Source organism: Watersipora subatra, chromosome 6 (genome assembly GCF_963576615.1).
Source record: "Watersipora subatra chromosome 6, tzWatSuba1.1, whole genome shotgun sequence".
Taxonomy (NCBI): Eukaryota; Metazoa; Bryozoa; class Gymnolaemata; order Cheilostomatida; family Watersiporidae; genus Watersipora; species Watersipora subatra.
This window is the reverse complement of record NC_088713.1, coordinates 9,184,091-9,207,574: the sequence shown is the minus strand read 5'-3', so window position 1 is coordinate 9,207,574 and position 23,484 is coordinate 9,184,091. Positions and strand designations below refer to the sequence as shown.

General features: G+C 33.8%; 1 protein-coding gene across 1 annotated transcript in view; it reads left to right on the top strand.

Annotated features, from left to right (window-relative positions):
- Positions 1–1,690: 1,690 nt before the first annotated feature.
- The window catches only part of LOC137398623 (uncharacterized), a 45,814-nt gene continuing 24,020 nt past the window's right edge, over positions 1,691–23,484 (top strand). The window contains exons 1-4 of the mRNA XM_068084791.1: positions 1,691–1,719; positions 13,974–14,109; positions 16,771–16,867; positions 22,935–23,190. Coding sequence (XP_067940892.1) covers positions 16,828–16,867; positions 22,935–23,190 — 296 coding nt within the window. The 5' untranslated portion in view covers positions 1,691–1,719; positions 13,974–14,109; positions 16,771–16,827. The remainder of the gene's footprint in view (positions 1,720–13,973; positions 14,110–16,770; positions 16,868–22,934; positions 23,191–23,484) is intronic.

The window sequence follows — 23,484 nt, the reverse complement described above, 5'->3', positions numbered from 1 at the left end:
GTGTGTATGCATGTCTGTGTATGTGTGAGAGTGTGTGTATGCATGTCTGTGTATGTGTGAGAGTGTGTGTATGCATGTCTGTGTATGTGTGAGAGTGTGTGTATGCATGTCTGTGTATGTGTGAGAGTGTGTGAATGCATGTCTGTGTGTGCGTGAGAGTGTGTGTATGCATGGTTATGTGTGTGTGTATGCATGTCTGTGTATGTGTGAGAGTGTGTGTATGCATGTCTGTGTATGTGTGAGAGTGTGTGTATGCATGTCTGTGTATGTGAGAGAGAGTGTGTATGCATGTATATGTGTGTGAGAGAGTGTGTGTATGCATGTCTGTGTATGTGTGAGAGTGTGTGTATGCATGTCTGTGTGTGTGAGAGAGTGTGTGTATGCATGTCTGTGTATGTGTGAGAGTGTGTGTATGCATGTCTGTGTATGTGTGAGAGTGTGTGTATGCATGTATATGCGTGTGATAGAGTGTGTGTATGCATGTCTGTGTATGTGTGAGAGTGTGTGTATGCATGTCTGTGTATGTGTGAGAGTGTGTGTATGCATGTCTGTGTGTGTGAGAGAGTGTGTGTATGCATGTCTGTGTATGCGCGAGAGTGTGTGTATGCATGTCTGTGTATGTATGAGAGTGTGTGTATGCATGTCTGTGTATGTGTGAGAGTGTATGTATGCATGGCTGTGTATGTGTGAGAGTGTGTATATGCATGTTTCTGTATGTATGCGTGTTTGCATGTGTATATATGCATATTTGTATGCATGCACGTGTGTGTGCCCGCACATGCACACACATGCACACATGTGTGAGTGTATGCATGCATATGCATACACATATGCATTTGTGTGTGCGTTTGTAAGTGTATGCAAATGCATGTGAAGATGGGTGTGTGTGTGTGCGCCTGTCTGCGTGTGTGCATGTGTGCGCGCGAGTGTATGTGTTTATGCTTGAGTATGCACGTGTATGCATGTGCGTATGTGTATGATAATTTGTGTAAGTGCTATGATTTTTTACATTTTTGCCTATTTCTGTCCAACTTGATATGAACATACTCACGACCTTCCATCAAATTCCTAAAATATCTGGTTACAAAAACGCCATCTGGTTTTTGAGAATCAGCGTCTCAACACCCACCCGCGTGTCTGATGAAAAATAAAAGCAACAACGAGCATCACTGGACTTACTACTATTTAGATATTAAATATATTATTCTAGTTGTTCTAATTCCAAATAAAATAATCAATGTTCTGATAGCTCATGTTATAAATGAAAACTGTTCCTACACTTGGTACTGTTTGGCAATGAAGTTGACAATAGTTGACAGGTTGCTAGTTTTGACAATCCACTCAAGGCTTATGAATGCGAGCTTGTTATCCTAAATGAGTAATAGCTTTTGTGCACATTTATACGCCGTACAAAATTGGCTGGTTTCATGTTATTGCTATTTCTTGGTCACAACCCTTACTGTAACATACAAATGAGTAGATAACAATCAAATTCATTCAAACGCATTCAAGCGTAAGGCTGAAATGAGATACGATGACAACAAGTATCCAGACGGCTGTACAAAGAATGTAAAGGATGTATATATATTGTATGTGTCCTGTCTGTTCCAAAGGTACTCACACTGTAATTTGCTATTCTTGGAGATAATTGCTTCAAACATAGGTTAGTTCATCGCTCACTCATTAGAACGCTGGATCGGAACAGAGGGGGTTATATAGGTGAGTGCTGTACACTAATCCTACATGCTGCCCTTACTCTTGGGCTTTTCTGGAAGCGCAAGAAAAGCTCCAGTAGCTGGCGTACTTGACAAATCAATCTCAATGAAAAGCCGTTAAGTTTGTAACAAATCATATACTTTTCTACCGGTTCAAACCAGTTCTATTAAAGCACAACTTCAGTTGAACAAGTGTTTTTCTTTGGGGTGACTGATACGCATTGGTTGATTTGACAAAGAGAGGAATTTGGGTGAAATACCATAGTTACTGTACATTAGAAAGTTTTGGTTTTTCTTAATTTAAGGCGAAAGAGGAGAGTTTGGAAAGATCTTGGAACAGATTACACAATTGTCTTATAATTTACTGTCTGTATCATGTGAACTTCTTTCAACATAAACATTCTTTGAATGGATTATTCATGTTATAGGAGTGTTTACTGTACACAGGAGTGTATGATCGGTTTTTGTTGAGACTTGCACCAGAGATCAGGCTTTTTGGTGAATTCAACTCCAACCTTCTGTACACCGGTCAGATGTTTGAGGCCGCTAAACAACTACTGATCTCTATTCAACAACCAAAATTTATAATCAAGCATCTAGTTTTATCACTACTTTGTAATAAGCAATTCTGGGTTATGTGATGGCGATACCTTATACAGCATAGCTTTTGACAGTAGCAGGTTCAAATCACATTCATTGTATTCCTTTTTGCTCAAAATTAGAAGCTATGAGGTTGCACAACACTGTGCACTCTAATCCTATTTAGATTAGTGTTTTGGGACAAATATCGAAGAAATTTTCTATACTAAATTCACACATGCTGAGTACATTTATTTTTCAACCGAATAGGTATAACATTTACTAGTCACTGCTTGGTTGAGTGGGCGCTCTTTAAGAGAAAAGATTGTTGATGTGCATAAAATAAAATTGACTTATCGAAGTCAATAGAGATGATATTTGAGTAACTTGTTTAGTTTTTGTAAAGCCCTATTAATGAGAGCTAGCCACTTGTTGCTATAATTTGAAATCGTGTTTGAACTCTATAATTTGAAAGCGTTAAATAATCATATTTATTTTTGAGTATTTATGTGTTTATTTTAATCCACCATAAACAGTTCCTACATCTCTGTGCATATCGAGATAAGAGGTATTTGCCATATCATTCAATCTTGTTATAACACAATGCTGACGACCCCAACAGAGCATGATTTTATATACATATAGCTGAATGTGTGGCGTTGCGCAAGAAGTAAAAAATTTTTGCGCAGAAGGGTTTTAATAAATATTTGCAACATTTAAATAAAGGTGTTTGTTTATTTTTGTGAAATATGTTTGTGTCTGTTTATTGTGTTGTATTTCTATGAACTGTGTTTTTTGTATATACGTAATTCAGTGTATGACTGAACACATGAACAGACAGAATACAAACAAACACAAATATTTATATATAAATAGTAGTTACAGGTATTGTCGTCTGCCATGACACAATATGTTAGTCAAGTCATATTTACTCCTGCTCTGATCTTGGGATCTCTTGGCTTCATCTAATTAGCTTTAACCTTTTTTAAGGTCTTCCAGATAAAAAATGCTTTAAGAACTGAACTTTAAAAAAAAATGCATCAATGCTTTGGGGCTGCCTATTCCTGTGAGGTAGGAAACAAACATAAAAATAGAGTTGTTTCCCCTTTGGAAATCTAGAAAAACTTTTCCAAGCTTTACTATAATACAAGACATGTCTATCAATTTTTCTGTCTGTCTGTCCAAAACCATGGTTGGAGGTTGAAAAAGAAATTGGACCAAGCGAGAATCGAACCCACACTATTCAGCTTTCATTCACTTTCCAGAATTGTAGAATAATTTTGCAGGTACTTATTGGCTCACCTGATGATCTATCATCATTATTAGTAATGATACCAGTGAACATTGCAAGATTAGTTAAGCTAGTTTGTGAATTTCTAATAAGAACAGGAGTTGCCCTATCTTTGTAGCTGTAGACCAACATTCTAAAACTTGAATGAGATAAAAATATTAAAATATAATACTGATGACAATGAATAACATCAGTATGCATTAGTATTCAGTTTTCCAAGTACTGTAGGGTTCCATATATAATGAAATGATATTAGAGATTGGTGTTTCGCTATCTTAGTAGGTCAAGACAAGCATTCTAAACTATTAATGCAGGGGTCAGAAACCTTTTTGACTGAAAGAGTAAAAAAACCCACATGTTTCAAAATTTAATTTTAGAAGAGCCATATATATATTTTGAATCTCGAAAACATAAAATGGAAAAGGAAGACCAACAAATTTAGTATGTTTAAGCAATTTAAAATTATAATAAACTAGATGTATTTTGAACAATTTTCAAATAACAATTTTTTTAGCCATGTTTTGGTTTGAAGGGTGTGCATTTTGATCTAAAAACGTCTTGTGTGTCTTCTGTGTGGCCTGTGCAGAGCGGAGTACAGAAAGCACTATAATCTCTTTGCTGCGCGTGCCACTTCAAAAAGGTGCAAAAGAAAATAAAAAAAATTTAAATGGACATTATTTTTTATTTTGTTTATTTTAGCTGTAATTTCAGCATTATTTTATTACTATGTAATTAAATTACCAGCAAAATTATGGATTCTTTTTTTCACTGATTTATCAAAGAGCCAGATACAATCATCAACAGAACCACATATGGCTCGAGAACCATAGGTTCCCTAACCCCTGCGTTAATGTAATAAAAACTTTAAGGCTAAATATTGATAACAATGTTCAACAGCAAAGAGTCTTAGTATCCAGCTTTTCAAAAAAATTATAGCTTGTACTGCAAAGGAAACTGCCGGCCTCCTTTACTACTAACTCTATTATTATACTGAATGTCCTTGACCTTGTTATTATACATTGATGTAACCTTGACCTGATTAAATAAAGGGACTTCCTGTTTGAATACCTAACACTCTCCACAAGACAGTCAAGCAATAGCCCTGAGTGTTAAACTCCAATGGAATATATATTTAAATAAATAAGTATACATTAGTATACATGTAAGATTGACAATACACAATATGCAAACATGCAGAAAGTGTGCGTACAACTCTGCCTTAACAATCGTTTCGTGCTCCTTTTATATATATTTTTTATTTTTGGGTTTGTTTTGCGTCCAGTGATCTATTACAGTCTTCTTGGTCCTCTCGGTAGCTCGAGCATTCCTAACGGTGACTGAGTCTTCTCCAATGATTGAATGGCTCGGCCCAGTAACTGGGGTGACCAGGGATTCGGTTTCCACAGCCCTGATGCTCTGCTGGCTGCCACTACAATACTTCTATGAGCATTTAAAAATGCTCATAGAAGTAAAAAAAAACGCTCTTAGAGATATAAATATGGTAATAAAGGTATGCACGTGGTCATAGAGGTATACGAATGCTTAGAGTTGTAAACATAGTCCTAAAATATACATATAGTCATGAAGAGATACACACACTCATAGAAGCATACACATGCTCGCAGAAGCAAATGTGTGTTCATTGAGATACAAACACGCTCATAGAGATATATGCGCAGTCAAATAAGTTTACTCAAGCTCATAGAGGTATAAACGTGTTCATAGAAGTACAAACACTCTTTTAGAGGTATACACATGCTCATAGAAGTACACACACCCACAAAGGTACAAACACTTTCTTAGAGGTATACACATGCTCATAGAAGTATACACACCCACAAAGGTACTTACACACTCATAAAGGTATACAAATGCTTATAGAAGTACACACACACCCACAACAGTACAAACAGACTCATAGAAGTATACACATGCTCATAGAAGTACACATATGCCCACAAAGGTACAAACACACTAATAGAGGTATACACATGCTCATAGAAGTACACACACACACCCACAAAGGTACAAACACAGTCACAGAGGTATGCATACATATACAGAGGCAAACAAAAATTGACTCATACGTATTCATGCATGCATTTGTTTATAGACGGTACACATAACTCCCAGCTGATTCCTTCTCTATTACCAATACTCTTATCGCCTGTAAAATAACACTCTTATCAGTGAAGTCAATGGAGCCTATAGCTCAGTCATGTTGACTGCTTTCTGATCCGTCAACAGTGCACAGCGAGTAGTCGCAGTGAGAACATAGAGATAGCTAGTAATCCCTTAGCTATTGAAAATTGCTGCCGAAATACCTCTATTTTATTTCTAGGTAAGCTTTAGCTCTGCATACTTCTATGATTGTTTCCGGCTAAGTTCGCTGGTACAGGTATTTACTAGTAGGTTGAAGCTTGTTAGAATATACAGTCCTGGACATCCACAAAGTTTTGAATGAAAATGGCGGGTGGTGTTACCAGAGCCGACGGTAGCTGAAAGTTCTTTCTCGTGGAGTCACGATTATATTTACATAGTAAAAGGAACATATAGACATTAATTACATTTATGCTGTTTAAAGCAAATTAGATATTGAAATAAAAACAAAAAGTATGCAAGTAAATTATGTTTATTAAAATAAAATGCTCTTTTTGCATAAAGCTGTTTTATAATGTGAATTGGCAAGGTACTGGTGTCTGGTTATAAGCTGTAGGAGTTTCTTTGAGGCAACTTTAACGGATAAGCTGTTGAAACTCAGTAGCACTAGTACCCTGGTAGTCTAGTGTGTCGTAAGAGATCATCAAGGGTGAAAATATAGTGCAGAGAATAAGTATGTACACAATTATTTTACAATCTAGCAAGGTTTGTGATTAGGGCAGGTGGTAGCATGCCGTGTAAAAAGTAAAAGTGCAAGTTCGAATCTTGTTGAAAGCAGTTCTACTAAACATATATCTATATATATATACGTATATATATATATATATATACATGTATATATATATATATTTATATATATATATTTCCTAAAGTATGTGTGTCATTCAGGCTATAGATATAGCGCACGCTGATTATTTTACTAATGCGGCTATGCGTTACGATGCCCCTGTTAAGAAACATTTTTCATATGGTTTAATTACTATATCTGAGGTCAAGACCAATTCTTCCCACACAGACAATTATTATGTCTCGGTGGGAATTATCATCTCTCCATTCGGTCGCACAAAAACAGTACGGTATCTAATTTCTACATTTGTACCGGTATCAAGAGGTACCAGTGTCGTCATATTCAAAGTTTTGATGGATAGCTTCGGCTGGAACAGGGATCTTTTTCATACACACACTTCTATGCAAGAATTGTTATTACTAATTCAACATGTCCAAGATTTATATTTTGTTTTATCAGTGTGTATTAATTGTATCATTACTAAATCATGTTTTATTGTAATCATAACAAAACATACATAATTTCGGTATTACTGTTTAGTTATTTCACATTTACATCTATACCTTTTTATAATTGTTTTATTTTTTTAATTTGTTTGACCTGCACGAAACATTTTCCTTGTGATATGAAGTTTAAAAGTTGTTTGACAAAGTTTGAAAACCTTTACTGTCGTTTTTATTTTCCCCTAATTTATTTCAATTACACAAAACACCATTCTCATTATATATATAATATATATATAATATATATAGATATAATATATATATAATATATATATAGTTTGAAAGTTAGAATGAAACTTAGAAGTTAGAACAAATGTTGTTATGTGTTAAATCAAATTAATCAAATCAATTTTCTGACCAAAGACTTTTATTACCAGGCATCGCCAGGTGGCACAGCTAGTATTGATATACTAGTTAAAACTTGTAAAGCTTTTTAAGACCTGCGGCTGCCGAGCAGCCGTGGTTGAGTGATTAGTGGACTGGCATGTAAACAGTAGATCTGTGGTTCAAAACACGGAAGGACGAATAGTGGTGTTACGAAGGGCATCCAGACGCTGTTGCTTTTGTGTCAAATTCCATGTGCAGTTACTCACCGTGTATTTAGTTCCAGGATAAATCTGGTTCGGAATACAGTGCCATACATGCACCAGAGACGTATGCATCTATATGATGCATACGTCTCTGCTGCATGTATCTGTGCTGATAAATTGATGCATAGGTCTATTTCATTATTAGATTAAAATAACTTGAATCAAAATTTCATTTAATGAAATTACATTTAATAATGAAACAGATATGTAATGCTAGGAGTTAATGACAATTAACTCCTAGCTGTTTCTTTTTGGATTACCAATCTAATTACAAATTTATTATACATATTATATAATTTATATACGTAATTATCTAATACATATATGTACTTTTGTTTTGTTGTCAAAATCAAAACTAGGTCGCTACAGCTGTAAAGTGTAAAACTTCAGCAAGATAATTTTATCCAATTAAATTCGAGATATCGAATGATTCATTGGGCTAGTATAACGAAGGTGACTACAAGGAGAGCACAACTCTTGTGGGAGCAGTAGGGCTACTAACTGATAGAATGAACCGGAACAGAAATGTACAAACTAGCTAGAAGAACAATCAACCCTACTTTGCACCTGGTGACTAAAACATAAAAGGCAGCAATTGGATTAATAATTGCTCTGAACGTGTTTGAATTATTCTAAAATTTTTGTTACATAAATTGTATAAATATTTTAAATAACTATAACAAATGCATATATAATTATATAAATTCTATAACTATGTGAAATTTTAAAATTACATAAATTATAAAACTTATTATTACAAATTCTGTGTAACCTATAAAACTTTTCTATTTGTTAATTTTTTTGTATTAAGTATTTATAAAATTGTTAACAACACCAAAAAACAAAATTATTTTAATGAATTTAAACATTAAATCTGTTTAAGGTAACACGAGAGTTTTGGTTTGCCAAAAAATCTTGAAACTGTGAAAGTTTTAAATACATTAAATAAAAAAACATTGTCAAATTTTAAAACGTTTAACATGCTTGCAAACAATTTTAAAATCATATCGACAGACTAAACTGACAACAGCACAAACGTTTTTCAAAAAGCTTGACTGTTGGGTGTGACAAAATTAACATTAGATTAGTTTACAGAAATATCCTGTGTGTATATTAGACTTTTGTTAACAATATAGTGTGTGATTTTGTCAAAAAACTTGATTCTGTTGATCACTTTTTGTGCGAATGAAGGGATAACTCTACTAGCCCACAAGGAATAACTCTATTAGCCCATAAGCTTACAAAAGAATGCTTGGGTCCCTGATAAGGATGGATTGAACTATGGGCAGTGACTCACCATCTCTTATTTAAATATTACTCCAACTCTATCAAAGGATTCTTAGCTATCTCTCTATCATGTTGTTTGGTTAAGTCAAGTTTAAACAAATATAATCTTTCGTGCTGCTTTCTGTAGGATTTATACAGGCTAGTAATTACAGGTAGAGTATCATACTATAGCTTGTGTAATATACTTACTATTAACTATAGAAAGAGTATCAGGTTATACATGTACCATTGATGATATACATACCAGTTAACGCAGTTAGTCTGTCATACTATATCTTATATTATATACATACTATTATTCGTAGGTAGAGTATCATGCTATACCTTAGATGATATACATACTAGTAATTATAGGTAGAGTATCACACTATATACATGTAGCTTAGATGATATACATACTAGTAATCATATGTAGAATCTCATGTTATACATTATATGATATACATACTAGTAATCATAGGTGGAGTATCATGTTATACCTTAGATGATATACATACTAGTAATCATAGGTAGAGTATCACGTTATACCTTATACGATATACATACTAGTAATCCTAGGTAGAGTATCATGTTATAGCTGAGATGATATACATACTAGTAATCATAGGTGGAGTCTCATGTTATACCTTAGATGATATACATACTAGTAATCATAGGTAGAGTATCACACTATATAGTTTAGATGATATACATACTAGTAATCATAGGTAGAATCTCATGTTATACATTATATGATATACATACTAGTAATCATAGGTGGAGTATCATGTTATACCTTAGATGATATACATACTAGTAATCATAGGTAGAGTATCACGTTATACCTTATACGATATACATACTAGTAATCCTAGGTAGAGTATCATGTTATAGCTGAGATGATATACATACTAGTAATCATAGGTGGAGTACCATGTTGTACCTTAGATGATGTACATACTTGTAATCATAGGTAAAGTATCATAGCATAGCTAACATGATATACATACTAGTAACCATAGTTACATTATAATTTTTACCTACAAATATTTCTAGGTACCTCAACTTAAGCTAACCACTTTGATCTACCTATGGTTGTTTGAATGTATATTGATTAAGCTGTTGCATTACTATCAGCAGGTCAACATATTTGGATAAATCTGCGGTAATCTTGAATAAAAAATATAAATTACCTAACCCTAATATTCTAAGAGGAATACAAATCATTGTGTTATGCAAATAGTTAACCATTTATTTCCTGATTTCTCAAGCTAATGCATTTCCTTCTCACTGTTCTTCACCACTGTACAATGTCTTTATTACTATGGCTTTATCTATTTCTTTATCAGATAGCCTGCAGTATTCGTGTAAAATTTCAACACAAGTTGCTGCACTCCTGCAACAATAATCTATGAACATTTATATTCCACTTCTTCACTGTTCGTAAGTGTCTGCGTGTGCGTGTGTGTGTGCATGAGTGTCTGCGTGTGCGTGTGTGTGTGCATGAGTGTGTGCGTGTGTGCGTGCGTGTGTGTGCATGTATGTGTGTGTGTGCGTGCGTGTGTGTGCGTGATTGTGTGTGTATGAGTGTGCATGCATGTGTGTGTGTGTGTGCGTGCGTGTGTGCGTGCGTGCATGTGTGTGCGTGCATGTGTGTGTGTGTGTGTGTGTGTGTGTGTGCGTGCATGTGTGTTTGTGCATGAGTGCGTGTGCATGCATGTGTGTGTGTGCGTGATTGTGTGTGTGCGTGCATGTGTGTGTGTGGGCATGAGTGTGTGCGAGCGTGAGTGTGCATGAGTCCGTGTTTGTGTGAGACTGTGTGCACACATTTGCCCCGCTGCCTTCTGTCAGAAGGCTAAGAATATTTCGTCTCAAAACTACATTTGGATTCTGAGAACCTGCCTCTTAAAGAGTCTCTAGCATCTTTTTTACTTTTAGGAATTTTTACTACAATAGTGTTCAGTCCTCTGTCCTAAGTCAAATTTAGAGCTTTAAAAAATGCATTCCACCAGAACTTAGGTCAGATATTTAGAAGGACCAACACACTAACTACTGCCTGTACTACTCATATAAGTATAATTGTGCACATAGCTATTACATGATGATCTCTCACGGTGCATGGAACTGGCAGTGCACTCATAAACAATAATAATAAACATAAAATATTTTGTTCATATTGGCAACAGAATTATGATAAACAAATCATCTTGCCTACAAAAGCGAGGCAACTCATTAAAAAATTGTAAATTAATGTTTTTGCTGCACACTAAAATATAGTGCTCTGTTAATTAGGTCAAAGCTAATAGTTACTGTACATATCCATTTATAAATTTTCAACATTTTCAAAACTGAAGAACCAATAGATATACAGTAATACTGCACAACAATAAGTGCTGCAATGTAATATTTGAGTGCCTATAGAGTTTTCATTTTACTTGTTTGGTCTTTTTTGGTTAAATGTCAAGTCTGAGGGTGTTATGTGTAAAAAATAGGATTTAACATTGCACTTAAAGCTGTCTGGTTTGTTTTTTTAAAATGTCAATTCCGCAAGTGCTTTATATAAAAAATAAGAATTAAAATTGCATTCAAAATTATCAAACGCTTAAACATCAAAACGATATTTGTGGCTATTAATAAAGAAGAGGGTACTTTGCTGTTTTTGGCGAGACCCTGACCTACCATTGACACCATTTCAGTTGAAAACCTAGCTAAAATGCCGATTAGTTTGAATGCCTTTGAAAACATAAATTCTAGATGCAGATAAGCTAATAGTTAGAACTAAAATTAGTTGCAAGCAGTGAAATTCTTACCAGAGAAATGTGGTAAATGCCAACAGGGAGTATGCCATGACGTCAAAGCTAAGCTTTCCAGCGTTCCACTTGAATTTATAAGCTGTTGTGAAACAGGTGTTCATTCTAACAAAATATTTATGTTCTTTTTTTTTTCAAATCTGCTGGCTGACAATCTGAGTGATAGCTACATGTACTATTATTTTCATTTGTTAGTTTTTGTAGTTGACAAATATGGAATATTTTATGCATATTTAATAAATCCACGGTCCTCATTGAACAGATTACAATTTACATTATAACTCTAATTTGAAATCAGCTTCATTTCAGAATTGTTGCTCATTTCAGCTGTGAGAGTTGTTATATATGCATCTTTATTACATATAGGTATATATAATATATATTATATATATCATGTATATATGAATATATATATATACATATTATTTGCATATATAATGCTTTCTACATATTATATACATATAAAATATGTATATAATACTATATATACGTATTTAATATATATACTACGTATATATCTGTTATATATACATGCACATAATATATATACACGCTATATATACATATATGTAATATATTTGAATATACATGTATATACATATATGTAACATATATGGATATATATACTTATACGTGCATTTATATGTATGTACTAGCTGTGCCTCTGGCATTGCCCGAGTATTAAAATTAGCTTATAAACAATGAGAAGCGATGAGAGTTGCCTACCACTTGTTATTAGCCTGGCACACCGCTAATGGAAAATTTCAGTAAGCTAGTTAATAAGCGCTAGGCTTCTAATGACGGTACACCATGACATTGCATCAGCGTTGTCCAGCTACAGCTATTCTAATAATAGCTATAGCTAATGGGACACACAAACATACTTTGAGAAATATATATATAGATGTACATATATATATAAACCACAGAGAATGCATAATCAAGTCCTGCTTTTGAAGGAATCAAGCTAAATAAACTACAAGTTTAAGGAAAATCTTTTGGCCTATCTTAAACTAGGGCCATAGGAATTAATTGTAGACCCAAAGTTAGTACATGTTCAAGAGAGTACTAGACAATGTCTTATGACTAGTAAACTAACTGCTTTTATTTAAAACAAAGTCATTGTTATTCACTTTTTACTTGGCATTTGCTATGGATGTGATTTAGCTGCTGACACCAGGGTAGTTGTTTGTTTATTATAAACCCTACATATAGTACCTAAATTATGATGACGTGACGCTAAGACCAGCTAGTTACTAATACGTAAAATAATTGGTTATTTGCAAGGAACTTGAAAGCTAATATAAATGGCTGGTAATAAACGTTTTTACATTGCGACAGTTTATAACTTATAATTTTAAAAATCGAATGAAAGGCTTTAAAATAAGTTCTGACTGCAACATTGAATGATCCCATTATTTCAAAAATTAACCATTCATTTCATATGCTTTTTTACGATGAAGTTACAACTGATTTTAGAAAATTTTATAAATATTACCGATATTTTTTATTATTTGTGATTGTTTTTGGTGTTTGAGGTGATCTGACTGTCAGTGTTTGGCAAAATTTGATTGTGGTTAAAACAGTCAGAAAAAAATAAATTGGAAATGGCTTCACTAATTGTTATCGTTGCTATATTGGTGGCGGCTATTGCGTTCAAATTGAATCGTTATGCGTCTTCTTTATGACGCCCCCTGCAACTATATCATAATCGCACTTTCGCTTGAATCTGAACATTTTAATCGCGATCAAGTTTTGTCGATTTCAATCTTGAAAAATCTTAGCAGTCAGACAACCTCAAACATATAAAATAATCGCAAATGATAGAAAAATACTGATAATTTCTGATAAAATATATTAAAATTTTGCGCAAGTTTATCTTCAACTATTTTACTGAGCCAGAAGTCAATCGCAGTTTTGTAAAAATGCCTTTTCCAAGCTTCTACTTTGAGTTTTTTGTAAGTTTAACAGACTTTTCTGACAAGTCATAACTAACATCTAAAATCTGTCTAGTTCAACTTTTAAATTTACTTACATTTTAATGTTAACAACCGGCAAACTACAAAACGTCCACCTGTCACTTATTGTCACTTATCCTAATAGATGAGGCTTTAAGAACATCTTCTAAATATTAATCAACATATAAACTAGGCTGAGACTCCGTTTGCGCTATCACTATGGAAACAAGAATGCAAATGATTTGTTATTTAGCGCAGTTGTTGACGTCGTGCTGTGGAGTGATTTATTTTCAATGTATTTTACTTCTGGCTAGGTCAAGTCTGGAGACAAGTGTGAAAGCGTTCCTTTCTATGTTTACCAAGCTTTAACTGAGTAGAGGAGCAGCTTAGAAAGGGAACTATCTACCTTGACTTAATCTGAGGTTTAATATTCAAGTCTTCTTCAACGAGGTGAGTAATAAGATTGGAGTAGAACAATAAGTAATACAATAACTAGGACAGTCATCTTTTATTCAACTGGCTTTGAAAATGAAAAAGTTAAACCACTACCAGGCTTTGTTTGGTGTTTGCAATTACACTTACAGTGGTTGAAAAACACTTAAGGCGGAATGACAAGTCATACAACACATGATTACTGTCACCAATAAGAATCCTCGGCAAAAACCACTCAAGGTGTCACATACCAAGATAGTCTGTTGTGTTGAACACTTGCATAAATAGTTTGTATTAAGATGTACTAATATGCTGGCAGCCCATGAGAGATTTTCATGTGTAATAAATTTGTTTGTAGTTATTCCTTAGCATGGCAAAGTGTCTGAGTCGTGCTGTAGTTGGTACACTGGTTTGATGAGCTGACTACCTGAGTTCGTCTCCCGTGCAATTCTTTTTTTTCAAAACATAAAAAATTAGTAAGGTCTCGTAACAGGGCTTTATATCATGCTAAGGTACAGGAGAAATTTCGGACTCCATCCATAAGGGGTTTAAAATTACTGACCATCTGCTTGGCTATCTAGAGTGCTCTACACTACCTAAGTGTTCTCTCAAGAAATTCATAGAATGCTTAATCCAGGAATATAGAGCAACCAGATGCTTTTTTGACATCCTATAGCGGCTAAAACTCTAGAAAGCTATTGAGATCTCAAAGCAATTGGAGAAGGGCATGTCACAAGAGAACTGCTCATGGCAAAATATTCTTAAAGGTTGACTTGCAACAAAATTTACATTACAGTTACTTGGCATCAAAGGGTTTACCATGTCTTACTCTGCTGTGTTGTAGGCTCAAAATATGTGGAAATGTAATTAGAAGCTTTTAAAAGCTCAAAAACGAACAGTTAAAATAACGGCCATTGATTGGAATCCCTTATTTTGATGACATATTCACTCAACTCGACGTAGTTATTTTTTTGACATGTGATGTTCTCACGAGAAATTGAATGAAAATAAAAGACTCATTATAAGACGTCTCGTAGCACTAGTTAATGACAAACACTTCGGGTTCTACCGGAAAACTCTTATCCAATGTAAATGCTCACAACTTTACAGTTTCGTTTCAGCTTGATATAATCGTCTAGTCGTAATCTGATCATGTGACCCATGCTTTCTGCCAAATGGTGCAAACAAATTCTGCAGCATTTTTTGACTATCACAGGAGACCAACAGGCTTCTCATGTTTATTAGAAGATGATTTGCACCCTCGAGGTAAGGTTAAAAAATTAAATTGATATTTAGGCTAGCTTTTGAGATATCTGTACTCAAAGTGACAGAAATACAATGATAATAAAATAGGCGCATAAGGACAATAGACATGGTTTTATTGAATGCGTGAAGTTCATTTTTGAAAATATTTTGATGATTGAGGTTGCATAAAAGTGTAAACAAAAGAACATCGTGTTCAACTACGCCACATTTGAGCCGTTTCGAGAGAGATTCCGACCTACGGAGTCTTTGTGATGGCTGTGATTAACTGTTCGTTTTTGAGCTTTTAAGAGCTTGTAATCACATTTCCACATATTTTGCACCTATGACACAACAGAGTAAGACATGGTGAATCTTTTGATACCAAATAGCTGTAATGCGAATTATGTTGCAAGTAACCTTTAACCGGCTAGTAGCATAATGACATGCTACTGAAGCAATGTCACTGGAAATGGAACAAACCAACACTACAAAGAACACCTTGCATTCATGACAGACGTTTCCATTTCAAATGCCAATGAGGTGTATAATTCGCTACCTTATGAGTCATTCCTGTTTCTATGACGATTTGCCGTATTTTGCCAATATTATGGATGAGTTAGAGGAATATATGAGGGTTCACTCAATGACTGGTTGGTCTTTCGCTCTCATTCGGGAAAGTCAGGTTGAGTCATCGGGAGAATCAAAAAGACCTCTTATATTAGCTGTGGTCGCACCTCTCATTACCTAGGGAAAATTTGTGGTCCACCAAGCAAAATATTATGATAACTCATTGATCTGACCTTTACCAACCAGTAAAATGTCTGTATATTAAAATATTACTAAAGTGATTTAAAATAGAAAAGTTGTTTTTGAATGCTATAGTTTGAGAAATTATAATTTGAAAATAATCAAAAACGAACAAACTTTTTCAATAGGTTTTGAAGCCAGAACATCAAGCTGAAAATTTTCCATTGGCCATTCAACCAATTAGTTCTGAATGATTGATGATTATAATCCTTAATGCTTTTAGTGGTGGAGTTCAAGTCTTTGACATAAAAGGAGAGATATGGAACGCACAAGCTATAAATTTGTTGATGTAGCAATTCCCTAAAATACTTGAAATCTAAATTGCGTTTTGTCGATTTTAATTTTGAAACATCTTAGCAATCAGATCACCTCATCACCTTGGCCCATGGTTCTTTTACCCTCGTGTGAGTTTATGTGTTGACCCCTATTTTACAGACGTTCACAAACTCAGATCATAAACTTAGCATCTTCATGAGGAATTATCTGCAACTTTATGTTATAGGCATACCATTTAGAGAAAAAAGACTTGTGGGTTTATATGTTAGCTCATATTTTCATAGATATTCACAAACTCAGATAATAAACTTGGCATCTTCATGAGGAATTATCTGCACCTTTATGTTATAGATATACTATTTGGAGAACAAAGTCTAAAGATTATTGGCTGCCTAGCAAACTCAAAAAATGTGGATAGCTGGACTTCTGTTGTCTCTTTTATCATGTGGTAAGTTACATCACCTTTCCCACTGTTTATGAGCATTAATCACAGGGATTGAACCTTTGCTGACATTTATGTGATCTACTTGAAACTGCTAATTTTATTTTGGGCAGCATTAAAACAAATAAATATAAGATGATATCTTCTTATACCGCAAACGTGAAAAAAGTGTAATATGTAGTCAAAATTGGTTAAAATAGTGCAGCTGTGACTGAGTAGCTTGACCTGCAAACAACAAGTAGGGGCTCAATTCTCAAAAGATCCATCGGTGATGACAAGAATGATATCTAAACTTAAATTGCGCTCTGCAACTGAGCATGTCTACCGCTCATTGAGGTTTTTTTTCCCTGCACTCAGACATGTCTAGCCAAGATCACGGAGCCGTTGATTGGGCAAAACAAGCATAGCTTCTAGTTGCAGCAAATGAAGCAGAGACTCGATCTTTAAGGAATTACTCACATAAATTTATTAGAATAGCCATATAAATAACCATTATGGAGAGATTTCAGTCTAGCATATCTTTCAACAAATCATATCCAGCGTTTTACACAAACTAATCAAAGTAGAGTTTGCTCAAGCTTACCTTCTTTTGTGTTTTTAGCACATCTGAAACATAATTATAAATGAACACGTGCATCAACATAATTACTAGATTTTTTGAACAATTTAGATACAAAACAAAATATTTTTTATTAAATTATTAAAAAGCTTCCTATAGTTGTTTATTTATTTTTTGAATAGAAACAGCTATAAAATTGTTGAACCAATTTCTAATTTCTCAACCAATTTTATCTGCTAGAATGTGCTTCTGCTCTGTTAAATTATTTTCACATAATTTGTAAAATATAGCTTTTTTTATCTTTGTACTTGGAATGTGTCAAGCGGATCTGTTGATGAAAAACTATAATATAAACTATGTCATAATGTGGTAAGAATCTAGCTCTTTTATTAAAATTTGAGACTCCGGTTTAAGAGCGCAAAAACAATTTATCAAAACTTGCAATGCTCTAAACTGTTTCAAAAATATGCTTCAACGGGGAAATTGCTATGTTATTTTTTTGATAAAAAATGATGAATGTTGAATGGCACTGAGTTATTAGCCATGAATCACTAGTGTGGCTTGTGAAATCTGATATGCCAGCTTAGCTATAGGAAACATCCATCTTAACAATTACGTATTGGTGCTGTAATCTCTTGCTAGTTCACAGTTGAGCTTCAGCAGTTTCAGTACTTCGTGGGGTAAAAAATATTCATTCAAAAATTAATAATCAAAAATAAAATAAATACATAATATATATAAATATAATCAAAACAGAAAAACTAAAATATATATATATCTTATATTCTGGCCCAATGAGGTCCTTTACAAACCTTATTGCGAAATCAATCGCTCCTGTTTTCTTGTTACGCTTTGTGAAGCATAAAAGTAAAGAGTTTTTGACACCCGTCATCATTCTTCTTGACCGTCCTTGACTCTTTAAATTGTTTAATGAACTTAAAAAAAAGGGAAATGCATAAGATGAATAAAAAAAACTTACTTTATTAGATAATTTATGAGTTTCTATTTTTCGGATCTTAATTTTTTGCGAGTTTGTCAGTTTTGATTAGCTGCGAAAAACGAAGGATTGCTGTACAGCTGAATAATGTTTGGTTTTCTTGCAGTCTCGTGGACTGGAAAATAGAGTTCATAGCAAAAACAACTTTGTAGTGATCCTTTTACTCTGCAAAACCTTTGTAATAGACACACTTGAACTATGGGAGGCAAAAATATAAAAAGTCAAATGGTTTTGAAATTTGCTCTTCAGGTTAAAAAGATTGTATGTTGAAACAAATATTTTCAATTGAATGTACTGTGATTTGTATAATTTGTTCTAGAGCTCAAAAACTTGTGATAGCATTTTAATAAATACAACAGAGAAAAGTCTATGAGATCAAAACAAATGTATTATGTAAAAATATATATTCAAAATTTAATAGCGCTAAATTTAAAAAAAAATTAAATTAATAAAGTAATATCAGTAAAGAAAAAGTTCTTTTTCATCGCTTTACCTAAACCCTGAGTCACGCTACATATCCATATATTGATGTTGATGCCACAATACTTAGGTGATCGTCGATGATTACAATGTTGACACTATTGCAAACCCATCTGCGTTTCATCAGCAAATACTATCTTACATAGTGTTCTCATTTTTCCTTTTCATAAAAAACCTCTTATCATGCGCTCGAATCAAGTTCTAGACCCGCAGCAACTATCATAAACAAAAATAAATTATGTTATTCGCGACAGCAAGTTACTATCGCCAAAATATTGCTCATTGTTTAGGCTGTCATCAATGCTCGCTGGAATATTAAAAAGTTTGAAAGCTGCAAACTTTCATGACATATTCGCGGTTCTTCATCAATGATATCGGTCCTTGGTGCACATAGTCATTGATGAACGCCAAAGGGACAATCCTGACATACAGCGGTTGAACCAGCCTTTAGAGGCACAAAAATGTAGGGAGAGAAGTGCAGAGGTATTAAGGTCCAGCCACACGTAACGAATTATTCGTTCAATCTGACCGAATTCATGAATTTCACAGAATTTACAGATTTTTTTGGCCAATTATCACAGAATTGTCTGAACTGTGCATGCACACCGAATTCGTCAACAAAACGCGTTTAATTAGCTAACCAATTTTTTTAGCGAGCACCACTCTAGCAGCTTTGACAATTAGTATAGTCCAAGACACGTACGACGACACACAATAAAAGTATAAACGCGATATGACCTGATACGTACATTGCAACTGCCTAAATGCGCTATTGTTGGTTCTCTCGTTAGTTCACCATGTCAGGAACTTCACATAGCGTATCCAGTATTTTCTTTTAGATGTTTTAGGAGATATAAATTGTATTTTTCAATAATAATTTATTTTTATGCAGCAAAAGCTCCGTCGCAGAAACAGTCGCTATTTCTAGCGCATATAGGCAGTTGCATCGTATGTATCAGGTCATATCGCTTTTATACTTTTATTGTATGTCGTCGTACGTGTCTTGGACTATACTAATTGTCAAAGCTGCTAGAGTGGTGCTTGCTAAAAAAGTTGGTTAGCCAATTAAACACGTTTCGTTGACGAATTCGGTGTGCATGCACAGCTCAGACAATTCTGTGATATTCGGCCGAATAAATCTGGGAATTCTGTGAAATTCGTGAATTCGGTCAGATTGAACGAATAATTCGTTACGTGTGGAAAAAATAGACCGTAGCTTTCTGCTTCAAAATTCATATAAAATGTTTTTCTGCTATTACCTACTCTTTGTCAGTTATCTAGTTATCAACAATTAGTGTTAATTAGATTGATGAACTTTTCAGAACGATCTTTAAACTGTTTGGTTTACTCTGTTTTTATTTATTTGGTTGGCTATGTATTTATTGCTTAGGTACACACCTAAATTACCTCTATTAGCTTAGAGCTCCAACAAATTTCAAACAAGGTTTTACTCAGTCTGATATCAACACTAGTAAAAGAATTGTGTCACACTATATCACTTTGTACTTAAACAAAAAAATATAGATCTTTAACAATAAAGCATTTTTGAACCACAAAATAATAACATACAAATTAAAATAAATATATACAGTTTATGCAACAAGTAAATTCAAACAATTATAACAAAATGAAACATTTTCATGGGGAGACAATTGCAAATCACCACATTACATGATTTACTATTCATATATTGAATCCGATCATTTTTAAATATGGAGTATCGGTCTGTAATTTATGACAAACTAAACCATACGCATCAGACTAATAAATACTTATTTTGCACGGTTCTAATATACAAAATTAAATATTTCAGCTTCTATTTAAACTAATTGATGATTGGTTGTCATTAAGTGGGTCACCACAAAGTGTTTTTGATTTGTGTAGGAGTCAGTGGGTTTATAAAAACATCCGTTCACATTTAGAAAGGGTATATTTTGTCTCTATAGGTCACTAAGCAAACATAAGAGAATTTACATGCCTAATTAATCAGTGAGATTTTAGATTATAAAAATGAGGTCAACAAATCATATTTGCTGTACTAGACCAAATCAGACTCGGTCGGTTAAGTTTTTAAGCGTTTTTCAATACTTTCTGTTTCGTGAATGTCAGATTTATGTGTTTGTCTGTCTGTTTGTCTGTTACTTTATTACATTACAACGAAATAATAAATATAAATAAATCATAATAATAGCAAAAGGAACTGCTAGAGAGTTGATAACTAAAAACAACTCAGCCCTGTAGCATTTGAAAATATTAGAAAAAAACACAACTCCCTCTATTTATCCTCTCCAAGCAACTTTATTCAAACTGAAACACTCTCACTGGCCTCCAGTTCGACTAATCTTTATAACACCTGTGACAAAATTCGACAAAACCTTAAGATATTTATTACACAGTGTCTCAGCTGAACGCAGTATTGATCTTTGCCTTTTTTGTCTTAATTTGTTTATCCAACGATCAAACAAGAGCGGAGTGAATGTTTAAGAGTTTTATGATAAATGTATGTGCCCACAACTCACGAAAATTATTCATCAACAACTTCGCAAACCCTTGTACCGAAATCTCATCAACAAATTTAACCATTTTTCAGTAGAGTCGTTTAAGTATAATAACGATACGAAACACATAAAACCCTATTTAAATATATTACAAAGTCTTTGTAAATTGTTGACAATATCTTAAAACTTACCCATCTGATCAAATTATGCACAAATAAACAGATTCACTTGGCTGAAAATCGTTATTAAAACTTGCCAAGCCTTATTTTTATCAAAATTAAGACCGGCAAACGAAATGCCAAGCGACAGAGAATACAACCATTAAGTCGTGCGCATTTCACAAAAAAATAACGTGCACATTTCACCAGTCTATAGCAGTGTCGAATTGCCAAAGGTTTCTGTAATTAACGTAGAAGTACTGAAATATAACCATTTCTTTTTTGCCGATTTCAAAGTAACTGACATTTTGGACACTTTTGAGTACTTTGGCATTCTAACTGATGTACAAAGCAGTGAAACTAAAGGAAATGACGATGATATTTTTTTCTAACGATTCTTATGAGATTATTACAATAGTTAATTACAAGTTTGGATGACTATTGAAGTGTTATAGTCACAGTAACAACATCGATGATGGGCAATATGTTACTGTTGTTATTTTTTCTAAATAGTTTTGTTAAATAGATTTTCTGAAAATCTATATAAATATCACAACTTCTTGATACTGTTAGCTATGATGTTTTAAAATGTAAACAAAATTGTGCATTGGTTTTCTATTATTACTATATTAATAATATTGGTTATTCTAATAATATCAGTGCATTTTACTTCTAATATTGGCCAATATTGCATTTCTCATATTGTAGGGGGAGAGATATAAACATATAATCTTTTCCTTTCATTATTGCTGTTTGTTGTACATAATAACACCCACACCCAGTACATTACAGCTACCATTGCAGTTATCCTATTGCACTGCAGTGCTATTTGACTGCTAATATTGCATTTCTCAACCATCAGTACCCTTTCTTTTTTCCAATATCACTTTGGTCGTGGGCTGTTTGACAGGGGAATTTATAGTAGATATATATAGCATTGCTGTTAATAAACCTTGCGTTGTTTGTGGCCAATAACCATATCTTTCAATTCATCAGCTGTGTAAGTTTTAATAAAATGCATCAAAAAGTGATATTTAGATAATATTCCTTACGACAAACTGCGCAAAATAGCAAAATTTTTAGGCACTGATTCATTGTTTTTCATGTAAGAAATATTTCTAAGGGCTTTCTTTTGTATCATTAAAAATGTGACATAAAATGTTTTGTATTGTTACTATTATTATCAGTCAACCACAAATGGCATGATCATTCTGTAAACTAAAAAACTGTCTATTGGACATAAAATTCATTAAAGTTACTTGCTTACGACTAACAACTTTCAAGCACTAAAATTGACAGAGATTTGATACTCTTCCTAAGTTGAAAAAACCGCAAATATGGGTAATTTTGAGCATTTTTTATAATTTATCCTCTATTTTAGCTTTAGGCAGAGAACTTCCCAAAGTCTCAGGTGATGTTGTCACTCTCACGAATACCAGTGCCCAGATGTACATGCCCTACACTTTACGGAGATCTCGTCTACCACAGGATGGTCCAAACTCTTTTCTGGTAGCGGATTCATCTGCTCTGGTCAAGATGAGTGCTCCAGTAGGAGAAAACATTTATTATACGGTTTCTCAGCTTGCTGGACATCCTGTAATAACCGGATATGTAGACGATGCCGCAGCCGATGCCAGGTAAGATAGATGTGAAAAAACAAAGGAACCATTGTTTTTTGCTCATATTTGAACTGTGTCCAGTTACCTTTTTTGCTGAATTTATAATCACAATGCTTATCAGGCTAATGAAAACTGTAATTAGAAACCGTCAGAGGCTGAAATAATTGCTAGTAGCCACGCTGGCAATATGACTAGATAAGGACAGGAGCAATTAAAAATAGATAACCAGTGGTGGGGTTTGAACCTATGACCAGGTGTTGTGTATCTTGAAATGCTAACCTCTACACCACACTTGCTACCAGGCAACTGTTA